General features: G+C 41.9%; 2 protein-coding genes across 2 annotated transcripts in view; one reads left to right on the top strand and one right to left on the bottom strand.

The window, feature by feature from the left end:
* The window catches only part of LOC135488512 (uncharacterized), a 53,006-nt gene extending 39,944 nt beyond the window's left edge, over positions 1 to 13,062 (bottom strand). The window contains exon 1 of the mRNA XM_064773149.1: positions 12,657 to 13,062. Within this exon, the coding sequence (XP_064629219.1) occupies positions 12,657 to 13,062 (406 nt within the window). The remainder of the gene's footprint in view (positions 1 to 12,656) is intronic.
* A 395-nt stretch (positions 13,063 to 13,457) lies between these two features.
* Positions 13,458 to 15,245, top strand: LOC135488513 (uncharacterized). Its single transcript, XM_064773150.1, has one exon. It carries the CDS (start codon positions 13,458 to 13,460, stop codon positions 15,243 to 15,245), a length of 1,788 nt encoding a protein of 595 aa, XP_064629220.1.
* Positions 15,246 to 16,501: the final 1,256 nt, after the last annotated feature.

Genomic DNA, 16,501 nt, shown 5'->3' on the forward strand with positions numbered 1-16,501 from the left:
GTTTTAACTTGTTTTGCACCAAACTTCATTTTTAAAATTCACTGCTCGCAACAATTTGTATTATTCTGGATTTTCTGACAAATTATCATTTAAAAAGTTTCTTTCAATAATTCCACTAAATTTCAATGCATTACGCCGACATGGCGTCATACGTTGCGCATGACGTAAGGTATTAGCGCAGTGCATTGAATTAACTAGAATTACTGAAAGAAATCTTTTAACTGATAATTTGTCTGAAAATCCAGAATTTGTAGCGAGCAATAAATGATGAAGTTTGGTGCAAAACAAGTTGAAACAATCTGGGACACTGACTTTCTGGATGGATAATATAGCAACCTTGACCCTAGGAATTATTGCTCACAGTCCTGGATCGAGGTCGTCACAAATAATCCCTAGCGCAGGTGGCTCTCCGCCATCTTGAAACCGCTTCACAAATGGTCACTAAACGTTGTTTTGTAAATCGGTCGGATGCATACGCGCACAAAGTAGATCCGTAAATACCGTTAATGAAATGGTCCAGGGACCATGTGCTCACCTGTAAAGGCCATAAGAGAGGAGCAGTATCAAGCAAGCATATTTTGTCTTTCGACATTTTGCCCCCTATTGGCCGAGCCGTGAAATGTATGACATCACGATTTGGTGTCTAAGTAGGGGCCACCAAGAGGTACATTCATACTAAGTTTAGTTTGGGATCTCTGGCTAAAGCGGTTACAAAACGTGCCACCGTTGACTAACTGCAGTGCCGCCAACACACTTTGACCTCTGTGACCTTGAAAATAAGGTCAAATCAAAAGCCCGGAGTACATGTGATGTCCCATTGGTACCTACCATATTTTTTTCAAATTTTTCGGACCAGGAATAAGCGAGCAATCGCATATTTTCACTTTCGACATTTGGCCCCCTATTGACCAAACCGTGAAATGTATGAAGCCACAATTTGGTGTATGAGTAGGGGCCAACCAGAGGTACATTTGTGCAAAGTTTGGGATCTCTGGCTGAAGCGGTTACAAAACGTGCCACCATTGACTTACTATGGTGCTGCCGACACACTATGACCTTTGTGACCCTGAAAATTAGGTCAAATCAAAAACCCGTAGGATATGTGATGTCCCATTGGTAGGAGTACCTACCATATTTTTTTCAAATTTTTCGGACCAGGAATAAGGGAGAAAATGCATATTTTCATGTTTTACCTTTGGCCCCCTGGTGGCCAAACCATGAATCATATGAGTAGCGGTCACCTAGGGACACATGTGTACCAAGTTTGAGTTCAATAGCTTTAGCGGTTACCAAACGTGCCACTATTGTTTAACGACGACGGACGGACGGACGACGACGCCGCGTCATGGTAAAGGCTCACCACAGGTGAGCCAAAAAGCTAGTCACACAAACTGTTTATGATCACTCTTTCTTCACTCTTTTCTTCACCCTTTCTTCATAATTGATATCTATAAACATGTAATTGTAACGTCATTGATTAATGTCGCCAGTTCTGAGGACGTCGCTTTTAATGTCGCCACGTCAGGGAAAGTAGAAATAACGTCACGGCGAATGTGGAGACATTAAAAGCTACGTCCTCAGAACTGGCGACATTACATGCATTACAAGCAATGACTTTAGAAGGCAAATATAGTTGCGGAATCGAAATGTGTTTTTGATGGGTATAATCGAGGCGCTACTTTTTCGATTCAAAATGGCAGAAAAAACCCACCTCCTCCAGTGGTGTCTGCCGCCACGTCCCAATGTCCCGTCGCAAACGCCACTGGGTCGAGTTTGGGATAATAATAGACGACAACTGCTTTCTCGGGCGATTTTCAGCCAAGTGTGCAAATTGGGGATAAAAAATGTCTCATCTCATAAAACCCATTTTAATCATGAAATTTGGCCCAGGAAGCAATTTGATATACCGGTAAATTGGAAAATGATTTTTGGGGCTCCAAAAAATTGTTTGGCATACTTTTATGTGATTTTTAGACAAAATACGGGGACTTTTGTGGCACAAATGTCTTTTTTGATACCCGTCTTTAGTGAGGTCACTTTCAGTAAATTACAAATTTTTCTTCGAACTTGAATAAGCTTATCACTTTCAAAACTTATTCATGTTTCTATATCTTAGATCACAAATAAGATATATTTTCTTTTTATTTCCTGGGTTTCTTTCAGGAAATAAAAGTAAAAATAGCTGCGTTCCAAATTTGGATCGGTCCTCGTCTTTCTTGTTACCATCATTCCAAAGAGGGAAAATAGCTAACTTGTTGTCAAAAAGATAGCAAATATTAATATTTGGTCGCATGTCACAAACTGGGCATAAGAATTTGATGGACTCGTTGCATTGCAACTGCAATTTTCAGATTCAACACATGATTTTCATATCTAAAAATTGGCCTATGCTTTTCAATGAGGTGTCTATTTCTTCCTTATGATGTCTTCTTTAAGATAGGTGAAATTTAATTTCATCAAGATTTTGCTGGTGGCAGGGGGAGGCAAGAGATGCCATTTTGGCAGGGGCGGACTCCCATTGAGGAGGAGTGAGGAGGAGGAGGAGGAGGTGGAGGATGACTTAAGCCAGGCCAATTCCATCTAAATAGGGACATGGCAGGCCAAAATCCATTTAGGTATTTTCATAAAAGTAGTTGCCTATTTTGAAGGTATATTATATGGGTTATCAAAAACCATGACAATTTTTTTGATACCGCCATTCAAAACTTCTTAGTAACCGTGACAACTGACAAGCCTATTTGTCAAATTTTTGTCATTTTCAGTCAGCAAAATTTCTATTTTTTGAACTGCTGCCCTGGTACTCAGGTATAACAAATGGTACAGATAATCTTTTCAGATGATTTGTTAGTGGAAGACATATATTACCATGGGTCATACCAGTTTTCCACAACTTATTTCTTATTTTTGGTAGAATATGTCATCTTTTTGACACCGCATTCAGAAATGGTCGTGTAACGCCCGTCACGATTTTGACAATAAAGTTTGATTTCTCACACAAGCCAAGGCAGAATATTATGCCAATGCAAATCCTAAGTTAGTGTACCATTAGGTATAGAAATAAACCACATTGAGTTGCCTGCCTCTGGTAGTTAACCCATAAAAGCCGTGACGGGTGTTACAAAAAGTGCTCCGTGACGGGCGTTACGGCCATGCTTCCTTCAGCTAACACCACTTTGACCAAGTGGATGCTACTCGGGCACTAAGGGTTCAAATCACTGTGACGGATGTTACAAGTATGTGACGGGCGTTACCTTGTGCGAAATTTGATGCAATAAAGCTGTCTTTTGTGCCAGAAAAGGGACTGAAACAATTTATTATGAGTATCAAAGTCATCCCTAAATAAATGCCATGTTAATGATTTTGATACTTCGTGCTACTCAAGTTCAACTGTGACCATGGGCAAGGCGCTTAACCTTGGGGTGACACTTTCACCCCTTAAGTCAGGCTTAAATGATGAAGGAAATGATTTTGAAAATGATACAACACATTTTTGTTATGTCATTACTCCTACTACTAAATTTCCAAAGAGAATAAAAAAGTGGTGGGCATGGTGGATTGGGAACATCTCCGACTGCTCTGAGGAACATAGTGATATACAAGTGTCATTCATGCTTCCTCAGAGTCAAGCTTCAAATATCATATGGCCAACTCCAAAAGATGTTTGCTGGGTACCGTTAGAGCACATCCTGGCCATAATCGATGCCCCAACAACTTGTGGTCTAGAACGCAGTTATTTCATTTCCTCAGCTGATGAAACAAGAATAAAAGCAGGCTATCAGCGGTTCATGCACTGACTTTTGTGATCTACATGTAGACCAAACTGTAGTATATTAGATGGGACTTATTGTTCTATGGTTCTTAGAAGAATGCTAAGGACAATCCAGTGTTTCCAGGGCTATTCAAATACCTACTGTAGCTGTTGTTCCTACTGTTATAAATAAAGTATTATATGGAAAAATTGTTTTTATGTACATTTATGTACATTAATGTACATGTTATATAGGGACGAGTGGCATACCAGTCTTGACTAGGGAAACTATTTATTTCCACTAGAAGGAGTGCTGGTTTGAAAAAGATTTTTTACTCACAAGTAGAGGGTACCAAGGTCTCTTGAGGAAAATTATTTTTTTCATCATTAACCCATTCCTACCTGGCCATTTTGGACCCTCAAAATGTGGCATTTTGGAGGTGGGACCAACTTCAGGACCACTTTTCAGACACTTCTGAATCTTTCAGGATGTTTCTTTTACACCAAGACAATGTCATTACAGGATACTTCCAAAACAACCATTCATTTGTCCCCACCCTGTTATAGTGTGGGTGGTAGAGCCCCCAAAAACGCAATTTTTGTCAAAAATCACCTAATATTGAAACCCCATAAATTTTCATCCTAAAGGTCTCAGTATATAATTAATGGGTTTAAAGCAGTCCTTGGGCCAAGAAGAAAACACCCTGAAAGAATCAAAAGGGTATCTCTAATACTTTCTGAGATATAGCCATTCAAAGATGGCTAGGAAATAGGCGGCTGCCCCCCAAAAGGTGCCACGCCCCCTTTTTTGGACCCTCCTGGGGGGCTAACCGTCAGGAATATGACAAAAATATTTTGGACTTTTCATATTGGCCCTATAACATGTATAACCTACAAAATATGTAAAAATTAGCCAATTCTGAGACTATGACCTGGGAAGATTTTCTTAAATAGGTTGATTTCATATGGAATGCCTCACTGGTGTACTAACTCATGAATTGAGCGGTAACTAAACATGACCCTGGGGTTTGGATGGTATATTTATGTAGAAAATATATAAGGCTACAACATATAAAAAGTTTCCCACATATTTTTTTTTTAGCACGCAACACAATCGAGCCCCAGTTTGTGACATGCGACCAATCAGTTGTATGTAGCACTTCCTGTCACTCAGGCCGCTTCAAGGATCATCGACCTCGAGATCTGTCTCGTTGATATTCATGACTGGCTTACTGTTAACAAGCTCAAAGGAAATCCTTCTAAAACAGAGATCGAACTCTTTGGCTCACAGAGAGTAATCGATTCACTGAACGTTAAATCACTTGTAGTCGCTGGCGTCCAGGTCACTCCGTCCAGTGGCCCTGTGCGGAACCTCGGAGTGTATTTTGATCAAACTCTTTCTATGGCATCACACATAAACTACATCGTCAAATCTGCAACTTACCACTTGCGCAATATTGGTCGCGCTCGCAAGCTCCTTACAACTGCAGCAACGAAAGAGCTAGTGCACTCACTGGTGATGTCTCGTTTGGACTACGGAAATAGTCTGTTAGCTGGGGTTAATGAGCAACTCCTGCACAAATTACAACTAGTGCAGAGCCGTGCAGCAAGAATAATTACAAGGACTCCACTACGTGAGCACATAACACCCGTATTGAGAACTCTCCACTGGCTTCCGATACCATATCGTATCGATTTCAAGGTTTTACTCATGGTGTTCAAAGCCAAAAACAACATGGCTCCATCATATATCTCGGACATCCTGCCATCGTATGTCCCAGGGCGATCCCTGGGATCGGATAACCAAGAGTTGTTGGTGACTCCCAGGTATCGCCTTGAGACATTTGGTGGCAGAAGCTTTACAGTTTATGCCAGCAAATTATGGAACTCGCTGGACACTAACACCCGCAACAGCTCCACCGTCAGCGAGTTCAAAAGAAGATTAAAAACCAAACTATTTGAACAGTGTTTTTGTTAAGCGCAGCTGAGCAATTTTTCTAATTGGATTTTGCGCTATATAAATGCTATTTGTATGTATTTGTATGTATGTGAATGACCAGGACCTAAGGAAGCTATTTTGGAGTCAATTATGAAATCTTAGTGTTGTTTTCAGAGGAAAAATGGACTTCCTAATGTGTCAATGCAAATTGCATGTCTTTCTTGTTACCGCAAAATAGTGGTGATTTTATCAAGAAACTGAAGAAGAGAACTTAAATTGGTGTAATGGGCCATGTTGGCTCCAATTTAAGGGGCAGAATTTAGTGCACCTGTCTGTAGGGTTCCAAGTAATGCTCCATTATGTGTCTTTCTTGTTACCAAAAACTGTCTTTCATGTTACTATTATGATGCATTGTGGGTAGAATCAGGGTAAAATCAAGGTAACAAGAAAGACAGGCGGTAACAGAAAAGATATTGGGGTTATAAAAGTCTTCGAATTAACCCATTAACCATGATGCAGTTTTGTATTTTTTTAAACAATCATCAAAAGACAACTAACTACATTTTATAATGAATAGATATACTATGCGAGTCCTTTGACTTGAGTTACGGTGGTAACAAGAAAGACGACCCTGGTAACAAGAAAGACAGACCCTCAACATTTGAAAATTGATTTTCTCAGAATTTAGAGATAACCTTGCAATTCGCATTGCAGGCTTGTAAAATACTTACTAATTCATTGAATAAGCCATTGGAAACCAAATGATCAGGAAAAAATTGGTTTGATTTTTGAAAAGTGTCTTTCTTGCTATTGCACACTTGGCTGAAAATCGCCCTCTCGCTGCTTTCTGGGTAGGCCTATGACTCCCGTCGAAAACTTTTGTCATTAAACTCCGCTTTATACGGACAAAGGTCACTTTTCAAAAGGATTCTGGGCATCCAAAGTCTTCGTAAGGATCTAATGTTCACGTAGGCCTGGAATCGGTGCGAAATCGGCCCGGGAAATCGGCCGATGAATTTGGACGAAAATTGTTGATTTTTGTCGCTGTAGGCCCCTACATACATTACATCCCCTTCTGGATGTGTATAGATCGAGTCAACTTGGTACCCTCGGCCTTGCCGCTAGGTGGCGGACAAGACCTTGGCTCTGCTTGGGCGCCATTGCTCATGAATATTCATATATTCAAATTTTTTCTGGTCTCACCGAATTGATGAATCTCTGATGGCGCAAGTTCTGTTCAAACTACTGCTTCAAAATACGCCAAATAATCTTTTTCTTATATGATGAATATATTGTTTATCAAATGTATGTTTTGAAAAATGCCATTTGAACGATATTTTTGATGTATGTCTTGGTTAGTATTTTTAGAATTATTAATAGAATTATCAGTCCCAAAGACCGCGACACCCAGATTTCTGCCCGCCCCCCTGCGAAGATAAGCAAGATGGCCGCCAACCAAAACCGATGGTCTCTCCGCCGCCCTGGTGGCCAAAAGGTGAACCCGAGGGTACCAAGTTGAGATCGAGTATGCCAGCCATGCCAGGAAGAGCCAGGAAATGGCTGCGCATGCGTAGTTTGCCGAGTGGCAGAATGTACACATAGCCTATTATGTGTGTCAACAAATGTAGCCTACACAAAATGCGTCACGTCACGTCACGTCGCCGTTTGCCACTCAGCAAAGTGCGTGCGCATCTGATTTCCTGGCGAATACATAGCAACTGACGTTGCGTAGCGCTGGTGCACTCGATCTATTACAGAGATCCTGGAATCAATACACCTTACTCCGAACTCAGGTTGACCCCAGATTGACCTCAATTTCTCTGTGCTGATTGGCTGAGACAGCGGTTGATGGTGCTGCCACCTTATCGGCTTGTCAATGTACAACTTCTGGTTCTAATGCATTTAGCATTGGGCTAAAAATAGCACCTGAGTTCGGAGTAAGGTGTATACAGGGCCTGTCAAAAACAACGCCATGAGAGGCCTGTGAATGTGTGGTGGACATGGTGGAGTCCAGAGCAGGGAGCATGGTGATAGGGTGTTCAGGTCACGTGACTTTCAACGTTCCGTAAGCGCATTTTCGCGTCACGCACATAAAATAATGACGAAAAAAACTTTTCACACCTCTTGAAGATCGGTTAATTTCGGTGTCTTATCGATGATGTATGAAGAAACCAGGAAGACCCAAGGAAAACAGGTATCTAATCTTTCATTTTCTCAAATTTCAATGAAATTCATCGAGTATTTGGGGAGAAATTAGAAATTACGCACAACTTGGGCCGCTGTGGCGATCATCACGTCCGCCATAACGTTATGCTAATGAGGACGGCACGGGGGCGTGGCCAACTGTCACTTGCTCGTCAAATCTTTGGCGCCTTTTCCGCAAAAGGGCATATGACCTATGTAAATTATCTATCCGGAAATGAACTCTACTGCTGAAACTCTTGCTGTTCGTCCAAAACTGGATGAAATTCCGTCAATATTTACCGATTTTAGGCATTTTCAAGATTTGACACTCCTAAACAACAACTAATTATCCCTTCTGAAATTTCATAGAAATGATAATTAAAGGGATTTAGTGGTAATTGTAAGTATAAACCTCCGTTTTGATGAAAATGATTTGACATCTCCAGCGGAATCAAGAGTTTATAATTTATTTTGTAGTTCCAACTTGGCCGATGGTGGCGCATGCCCAATTTTCGTAACATCCGGGCACTTTTCCAATTAAATTAGCATCAGAAAATCAACTGATTTCAGTCAGTTTGGGTAGGTTTATTGTATATTTTGACAATGTTTTCATTCTTGTTATCTCGTGACAGTTGACTAATGTTGTTCTTGACAGTCCTGAGACTCGAATGCTCTAAATTTAAAGGTTTTGTTGGGTAGTTTGGTGAAAATATCAATGTTTTTCTTTTCATTTCCTGGTTCATGCATTCAGCATTGCATGGTTTTAGTGACAGTGTGGCAGTGTTCTGTGAGTGACCAGGCCATGTTTGGCTATAGCTGTGTGTACTATAGCACCATCTGTAACTCTGAACCAATAAAGCCTTGGGGGAGATGTCTCATTGACATAAATGATATAATTGAAAGTACCAATACCGACTAAGATATTATTCTTTATTTTGAGGTATTAAAATATTCTTTATTTTGAGGTATTATTCTTTATCTTCAGATCTGGCTGGATGAAGAGAATTGAGGCAGATTCAGCAGAGTGAGGGATTGTGGTTGTCCAGTAGCGAATACATTCGATGGTACTTGAGATGTATTATCGGTTATTTTCATCTGTAATTTGCAAATGAGTTGAATAATAATGTATGAACTTGATTTATAACGCTTCTAGTCTTTCTGTGTCTGTTATCAGCAGAGCGAGGGATTGTGGTTGTCCAGCAGCGAATACATTCGATGGTACTTGAGATGTATTATCGGTTATCTTCATCTGTAATTTGCAAATGAGTTGAATAATAATGTATGAACTTGATTTATAACGCTTCTAGTCTTTCTGTGTCTGTTATTAGCCACATTTTAAACAGTCGATTGGCGTCCTTACTCTCATCCGATCATTTTGATATATTACTACAAGCCTGGTTAGAATATTAATGGTGTTGGCAGAGTTTGACGGCCATCTTGGTTTCAATGGTGGCCATATTGGTTTCAACATGGCCGCCTGATGGCAGTTGCATGAAAGTGGATAAAGATTGACTGACCTCGAGCTGCATATCATACCAGTGTCTTAGTTTAAGAAATGATATCTGCCAACATCCTTATTACCAGCAGCCATATTCCAATATTTGTCCTTGGCGGCCATCTTGGAATGCCGCCATATTGAATTCCAACCCGAAGATCCATAATCATCAAGTTTTACTACTCCTTTGGCTTGCAATGGGAGTCGGAGCTACAGAAAAGGTTGCGAAGTTGCATAGTTTTGGTGGCCATCTTGGATTATTGGTAGCCATCTTGGATTTTGGCGGCCATTTTGGATTTGTTAGGACGGTCATCATAATATGACTCCGTTCTATAAATTTTGCTGAAAAATATTCATAAATAAGATTCCTACAGCTAAAATACTGATCATTTTCTCACCCCGGCAGCCATGTTGGATGCCATTTGACCTTTGACCCTGTTTGTAAGGCATTTTCCCTTTGGAGCCCTTGGTCAACAGGCCGGGTCGAACTCGAGAACCCAGGTTTTGTGCGGTGGCGCCATCTAAACTCGACTTTCCGAGTTCGCGCATGCGCAGTTTCATTATTTGCACTTGGGTTTGCAAGTTTTTGCCGCCGAATCTTCTTTGTGAGCCCCCTTTCCATTGGTTTACTCGCCGATGACGTTCTTCCACCTGCGCAAAGAAGATGCAGAACGCGAACTTTTGATCGTGGGAATTTCGGATTGACGGTGGGAATCTAGAGATATTTTGCTTTGAAGAACGTGTTTTTTCGCCATATTTAGGAGTTTTTACGGCTACAAAGTATATCAAATAAGTTGTCTATTAGCATACGAATCATTGTGTGTGTATAAAGTAGAAGGACAAAGTGTTTTGAGTGGGCTTTGTTGAAGATTTTGATACGTGGTTTGTTTTTGCACCGTATTCGGACATCAAAGGACATGTGATATTGCATTATGCACTGACGTGCATTCCCTGTGCATTTTGTCGGCACCATAATTGACTATTCCTTTGATGATTCTCGAATCACGATGTCAACTTGTGTAAAACGTATAATTTATCCATCAAGAACAGGAAGTAAAGTACGTTTCCAATATGTCACATAGAATTACTCGCAGGCTGAAAATTAAGTCTGTGTTTCACATGCAATCATCAGAAAACAAATGGTGTCATACCGGTACAGAAATAAATGTATGTTCAGGCATTTTCGGGTTCGAGTCTCAGTCAGTTGTTTATTTCTTTCAGGTGCCGAGACAATGGGCAGTCGGTAATGACTGGTTGATACTGAATGAGATGAAGTCCGGTGAGGAGCAGGTTAACAATATAACTTATCCTGTATAGATATATGATACAAGTAAATGAATAGATTAAGTTACACATTGTTGTTCAAAAGTTGTCTTTGATTGAAAAAAAACAAACTCCTGAGACGTTTGAGGCATTAAAAACACTCGAAACGGAAACTTAAAAACGTCTCATCAGGCCCCAGTCACTGTTCGTGTTGGCACGCCAATTAACCGGAGCTTGTCGTCTGCTAAGAGAATCGAGCGGAAGTAACTATCTCTTGCAAAGCATGGTGGGATAAAATACTCGAATTCGCAAGGTTTTCCAAACTCGATCAGTCGAGTGCACGGTAGCACCGCAGGTGTTCTTTAATAACAACTCGATAACGCGAGTATACCTGGTATATCAAGTGCGATCGGCGCAGTGACTCACGGGATATAACACTCGAGAAAGCGAGTACACTTGCTTTTCCGAGCATTTTTCACGAATTGCATCTTGGTACCTTACACTCGATATTGAGAGTGCACCTGGGTTCTCGAGTTCGACCCGACCTGGTCAAAATGTCCCAATCTTGCCAAGTTCAAATGCCTATAACTTTGGACTGAACAGGAATTTTTCCATTCTGTAAAAGCCATAATGCTCATAATAGCTGATACTTGAATTATAGCCTGCAATAATAATTATAAGCGCGCAGCAGAAAAGCCGAAGGCTTTTCTGCGAAGCGCTACTATGGTTAACGTGCATACGACGTCATCCAATGTAAACAATGTTTCTCAAGTCCATGGATTCGTTTCAAATGGCTTAAATTTGACTTAAAATGGCCGCCAGAAGAGATAAACGCGCGAAAGTAGTAACTCGACTATTCTGAGCTCCGAGAGAGAGCCAAACGATTATTCTCACTGTTTTTTAATCAAACTTCAATTTCTGGGGGTTTACCCTCCGACATATGTGTTTTGATTTTTGAGACTTTAGTAATGATATCCAAAAGATGCTTAAAATGGATATAATCCCGAAATAATGAAGCAAAAGACGGGCAGGCGTTCCGAAAAAAAAATGTTATTTTGAGATTTCAATAAACCTTTTGAACGAATTCCACATGGGCCGTGGTGGGATCCGAAGACACCTTAAGGAGGAATGCATGTTTTTATGGGGTACCATTGGTTTTGCAGATCTTCTGTTTTTTTCTAAAGAATAATCAATATTCGCTAGCAGGCTTTTTATGCTCCCAGGTATGAAGAGGGTTCTATGTTCCTTGAGTTCTTTGTTCATCAGTCTGGTGTTCCTCAAGAGTAAAGTGTCTTCAAGTCTCTTGGCCAGCAAAAACCCTTTCCAACCAATTTTTTATGCATTAACCATTCGGCAACATGTTGGTGGGGGAAAAACCTGATCCCTAGATCCCTGACCCCTTGAATTGGTTGCCCAGGTACAACCACAAGCAATTGCCTCAAGGAAGCCACCAGTACGACCTCGTGGGAGTCTTGCCAATATCATGCCAGTGAAAAGGAAGGGTAATGATGGTTGAGGGTTGCAGTTAGGGTACCATCAAGGAGTACCTCTTCCTCGCTCTGTCAAAGGACTGCACCATCATGAAGGTTTGGGGGTTCCACTCGAGCGCCCCAGGGTAAGCAGCTCGGAAGGACTTATTGAGAGGCCAATAGGGGGTTTGGGGGGGCCTTCCCCCCAATGCACTGGCTAAAACATGTCAGAGGGACGGGGCTTGGGGGGGGGGAGGGGCTCTCCATGGCGACAGTTGCGCGAGTTCAATAGAGCTTGCACTTTACATTAGAATCTGCCAGAGTCCCAGACTACGATAGTCTGGACACCTTTCGGGGGGGGGGACATTTTCCATTTCTTTGCCGGCTATTATGACGATGGAGTTGAGTTACTGCTAATGCGATACACGGAGAAAAATGTCTATCAAAACAAAAAATTGGCGGAAGGAACTATAGCAGGGTCCCAACCAGGGGGTTTGGGGGGGTTGGTTTATTTTGACCTGAACACCCTAATGGTGAGAGGGCGAGGGTAGTACTTACATTTTCCTTCGTCTACTACTTCATTGTAGTGATCCATATAGTCGAAGATAGCAGCCAGACGTTTGTCCACTCTTGTATAATAGCCATCCTCACATGCCATATGTAACTTAGTAATAGAGTTTTTGAAGACGTCCCAGGCCAATTCCCCCTCGTTAACATCTTGTGCCGCAAAGAACTCGGGCAGTAGATCGCGTTCAGAGCACTCAGATAATGGGCAACGAACATCATTGACAGCCACGAAATTCGTGTAGAAAAAATCCCCACGATTTCCTCCTCCCACCACTTTACCCGACATCCTATCTAAAAAGTTCATTACATCAACTTTCGTGGCGTTTGAGATCGGTATTTTCTCAATCTGTTCATGTTTTTGCTGCGTTCTAGAACGCGAAGCACCGATCGCCGCCATTACTACCTCGAGAGCAGCCTCGCACCCAACCAGACTTCGGTCTCAGGTCTCACTAGCCAGTGCAATGGCCGGGCCTACCTGTAGTGTATTGCGTATTGATACATCATTATAATAAAGTAGTTCCGGAGTCAGTCGCAACTCGTGTCTTATGTTGGCCATTATTTATCGTCGTCCTAACTTCAGAGGTCGTTACATGGTGTCCTAGAAGTGGGATTCGCAAATCAAGGACATGAAAAGAAAGGCAGAGTATCGGTGAATCAATAGAAGTGAGAAACTCGATTTCCCCTATTGACATTTATGCGTGCCGCCTGATTTTAGTCGAGGCAAGATCAGTGCCCGAGAACATCGTTGTACATTCGTAGTGCATTTGAATATTCACCACAGCAGAATCCAAAATGGCCGTTCAGGGAATACTTCCCCCTAAGTTCACCCCCGCCTCTCACGACATGGGAGTGCTCGCCACTTCATGGAGAGAATACAGGGACGAACTAGATCTATATTTCCTTGCTAGTGGGCAAGGAACAGCAGCACAGAAACAGAAGGTGTCCCTCTTGCTGTATCAAATGGGGAAGCAGTACATGAAAGTGTTTCAAAATGAACTGGTGTTCGAAGCAGACGCTGACAAGGACAAGTACGACAAGGTCTGCTCAGCGTTTGATAAGTACTTTGAACCAAAGAAACTGGTTAAAAGCCACATTACCAAGTTTCAAAAGCGGATGCAGGCCAGCAATGAGACAATTTCAGATTATATCACTGACCTGCGTCGCCTAGCGAAATTGTGTGAATTCGGTGACAAAGAGGACCGAATGATGTCTGTTCAGATTTCTAACGGTGTCAAAGACGAAGTACTATTAAGGAAGAAGCTGTGGGACGAGGATCTGACGTTGCAGCAAACGATTGAAAAGTGCCAGACATTCGAACTACGTGCTGAAAGTGCAGGGTTGTTTAAAAAGCATAACAACACTGCTGGTGATAAGGAAGTGAACGCAGCCTATCGTTGGCGTGGTGGTAGTCGATCTAGATCACGGGGTCGCGGGTACACAAACTATCCCCGTGGAGGTGCCACTGCGAGTCAACATCATGGACGTGGACGCTCAACCCCAAGAGTAGCTCAGCAACGCGGGTATGGTCGTGGACGTCGCAGCCACAGCCAAAATCAGTATCATGGGTCATGCCAAAAGTGTGGTCGTCAACATGCCCCTAGACAGTGTCCAGCCTATGATCAACAGTGTAGACATTGCCACATGTATGGTCATTTCGAGAGAAAGTGCTTGAAAAAGAACGTGTGTTTCATCGATGGTGAATGTGACTATGATGAAGAACAGTCATGGTCATATGATTATGAGCCCACTGAGGAGATGGACTCCCTCCACATATACTCTATCAAGACTAGATCAACTACTAGAGACAGTGCTGGTGATACTTGGACTGTACTGCTGCATACTCCCTATGAAAATGGACGTGGTGCCATTAGAATGAAAATAGATACACAGGCTCATTGCAACACCATGTCCAAAACCTCTTTTGACAGAATGCAACAGCATGGTCACCTGCAGCTCAAGTCCACAGCATCTACCATCACTGCCTTTGGTAACACTACTGTAGTGCCTGTTGGCAAAACAACATTTGATGTCATCATGAAGGGTGAAACACACTCAATTGAGTGTGAGGTTGTACCTGGCAATGTGCCAAATCTTCTTGGTGCAAAGGATAGTGAAAGGTTAGGCCTAGTGAAGCGTGTATTCCATGTCAGAGACCAGCCATTGTTTGATGACAAATTCCTGAAGCGCATTTCAAATGTTGAGAAAGTACCAGAACCTATCTTGAAGGTACTTAGGGACTTTCCAGACAGGTTTCCTGATGAAAGGGTTGGCAAGCTACCTGGTGAGTTTCATCTGTCCATTGATCCAGAGTACAAAGATGGTCCAGTGTCATATGGTAGTAGACCTATACCAGCAGCTCTGAGAGATATGACCAAGAAACAAATAGATTTCCTAGAGAGTAATGACATTATTTCCAAGGTACCACCCGGTGTCCCAACACCCTGGTGTAGTCAACTGCATGTAGTGCATAAGAAGGATGGCAAGTCAGTACGCGTGTGTATAGATCCAAAGTTCTTGAATAAGGCTTTGCTCAGAGAGACCCATCCTATTAGGGTTACAGGAAAATTCGTCCCCGGATAATTCGTCCCCGGAAAATTCGTCCCCGCAAATTCGTCCCCGGAAAATTCGTCCCCGAGGATAATTCGTCCCCGAGGATAATTCGTCCCCGGAAAATTTGTCCCCGAGGATAATTCGTCCCTGGAAAGTTCGTCCCCGAGGATAATTCGTCCCCAGAATATTTAACAAAGTTGAAAGTTTCTGACTTTACTTTCTAGGACTCTTAAGTCTTGTCGAATGGACTGTAGTAATAACTAATACTTTCGATTTTTCTCATTCAGTGTAACATCCCTCTTTACTACCATACTAGCCAGTTACCTACCCCACTATTTTTATAGTAGGTGGAAGTAGGCAGGCGAAATATTTTATTGAGAATTTAGAGCTTTTCTTTCATTCTGACCAGTAAAAATACTTATTTGAAAAAAAAAATTATTTCGCCTGCCTACCTCTACCTACTATGAAAAGAGTGGAGTAGGTAACTAGCTAGTAGGGTAGTAAAGAGAGATATAATGAATGAGAAAAGTCGAAAGTAGTAAGTAGTAGTTATTACTAGAAACTAATGTCAGAAACTTTCAACTTTTGTTTAATTTTCCGAGGACGAATTATCTTCGAGGACGAATTTCCCAGGGATGAATTATCCTAGTGGACATATTTTCCGGGGATGAAATTTTCCTCGGGGACGAATTTTCCAGGGACGAATTATCCTCGGGGACGAATTCTCCAGGGACGAATTTTCCAGGGACAAATAATACAAATTGTTGCGAGCAATGAATTTTAAAAATGAAGTTTGGTGCAAAACAAGTTAAAACAATCTGATCATAGAGTGCCATACGGGTGAAAAACCAGCAGCCTTTAACATTCTGGTCCAGGGATTAACGTTAGGCCTAACGTCAGTGCACTAGGCCCTTTTCAGTACTTGATGCTAATCAAGGTTTCTTCCAGCTACAGTTGGACTATGAGAGTCAACTGCTTACTTGCTTCTCTACCCCTTGGGGGCGCTACATGTACAAACGTCTTCCTATGGGTGTCAAGTCTGCTCCAGAGATATACCAGCGGGCTATAGAAGAAATGTTCGCTGGGATGGAAAACTTCGCCAATATCTTCGATGATATTTTGTTGCACACAGGTGACATTGAGCACCATTGTAAAGTACTGAGGAAAACACTAGAGACAGCACGTGAAAACGACTTGACGTTCAGGTTGAGTAAGTGCATGTTCGCGCAGCCAGAGGTAGATTACACTGGTCATGTTTTGACTGATGAAGGTGTGACTGTGTCGCC

Source organism: Lineus longissimus, chromosome 5 (genome assembly GCF_910592395.1).
Source record: "Lineus longissimus chromosome 5, tnLinLong1.2, whole genome shotgun sequence".
Classification (NCBI taxonomy): Eukaryota; Metazoa; Nemertea; class Pilidiophora; order Heteronemertea; family Lineidae; genus Lineus; species Lineus longissimus.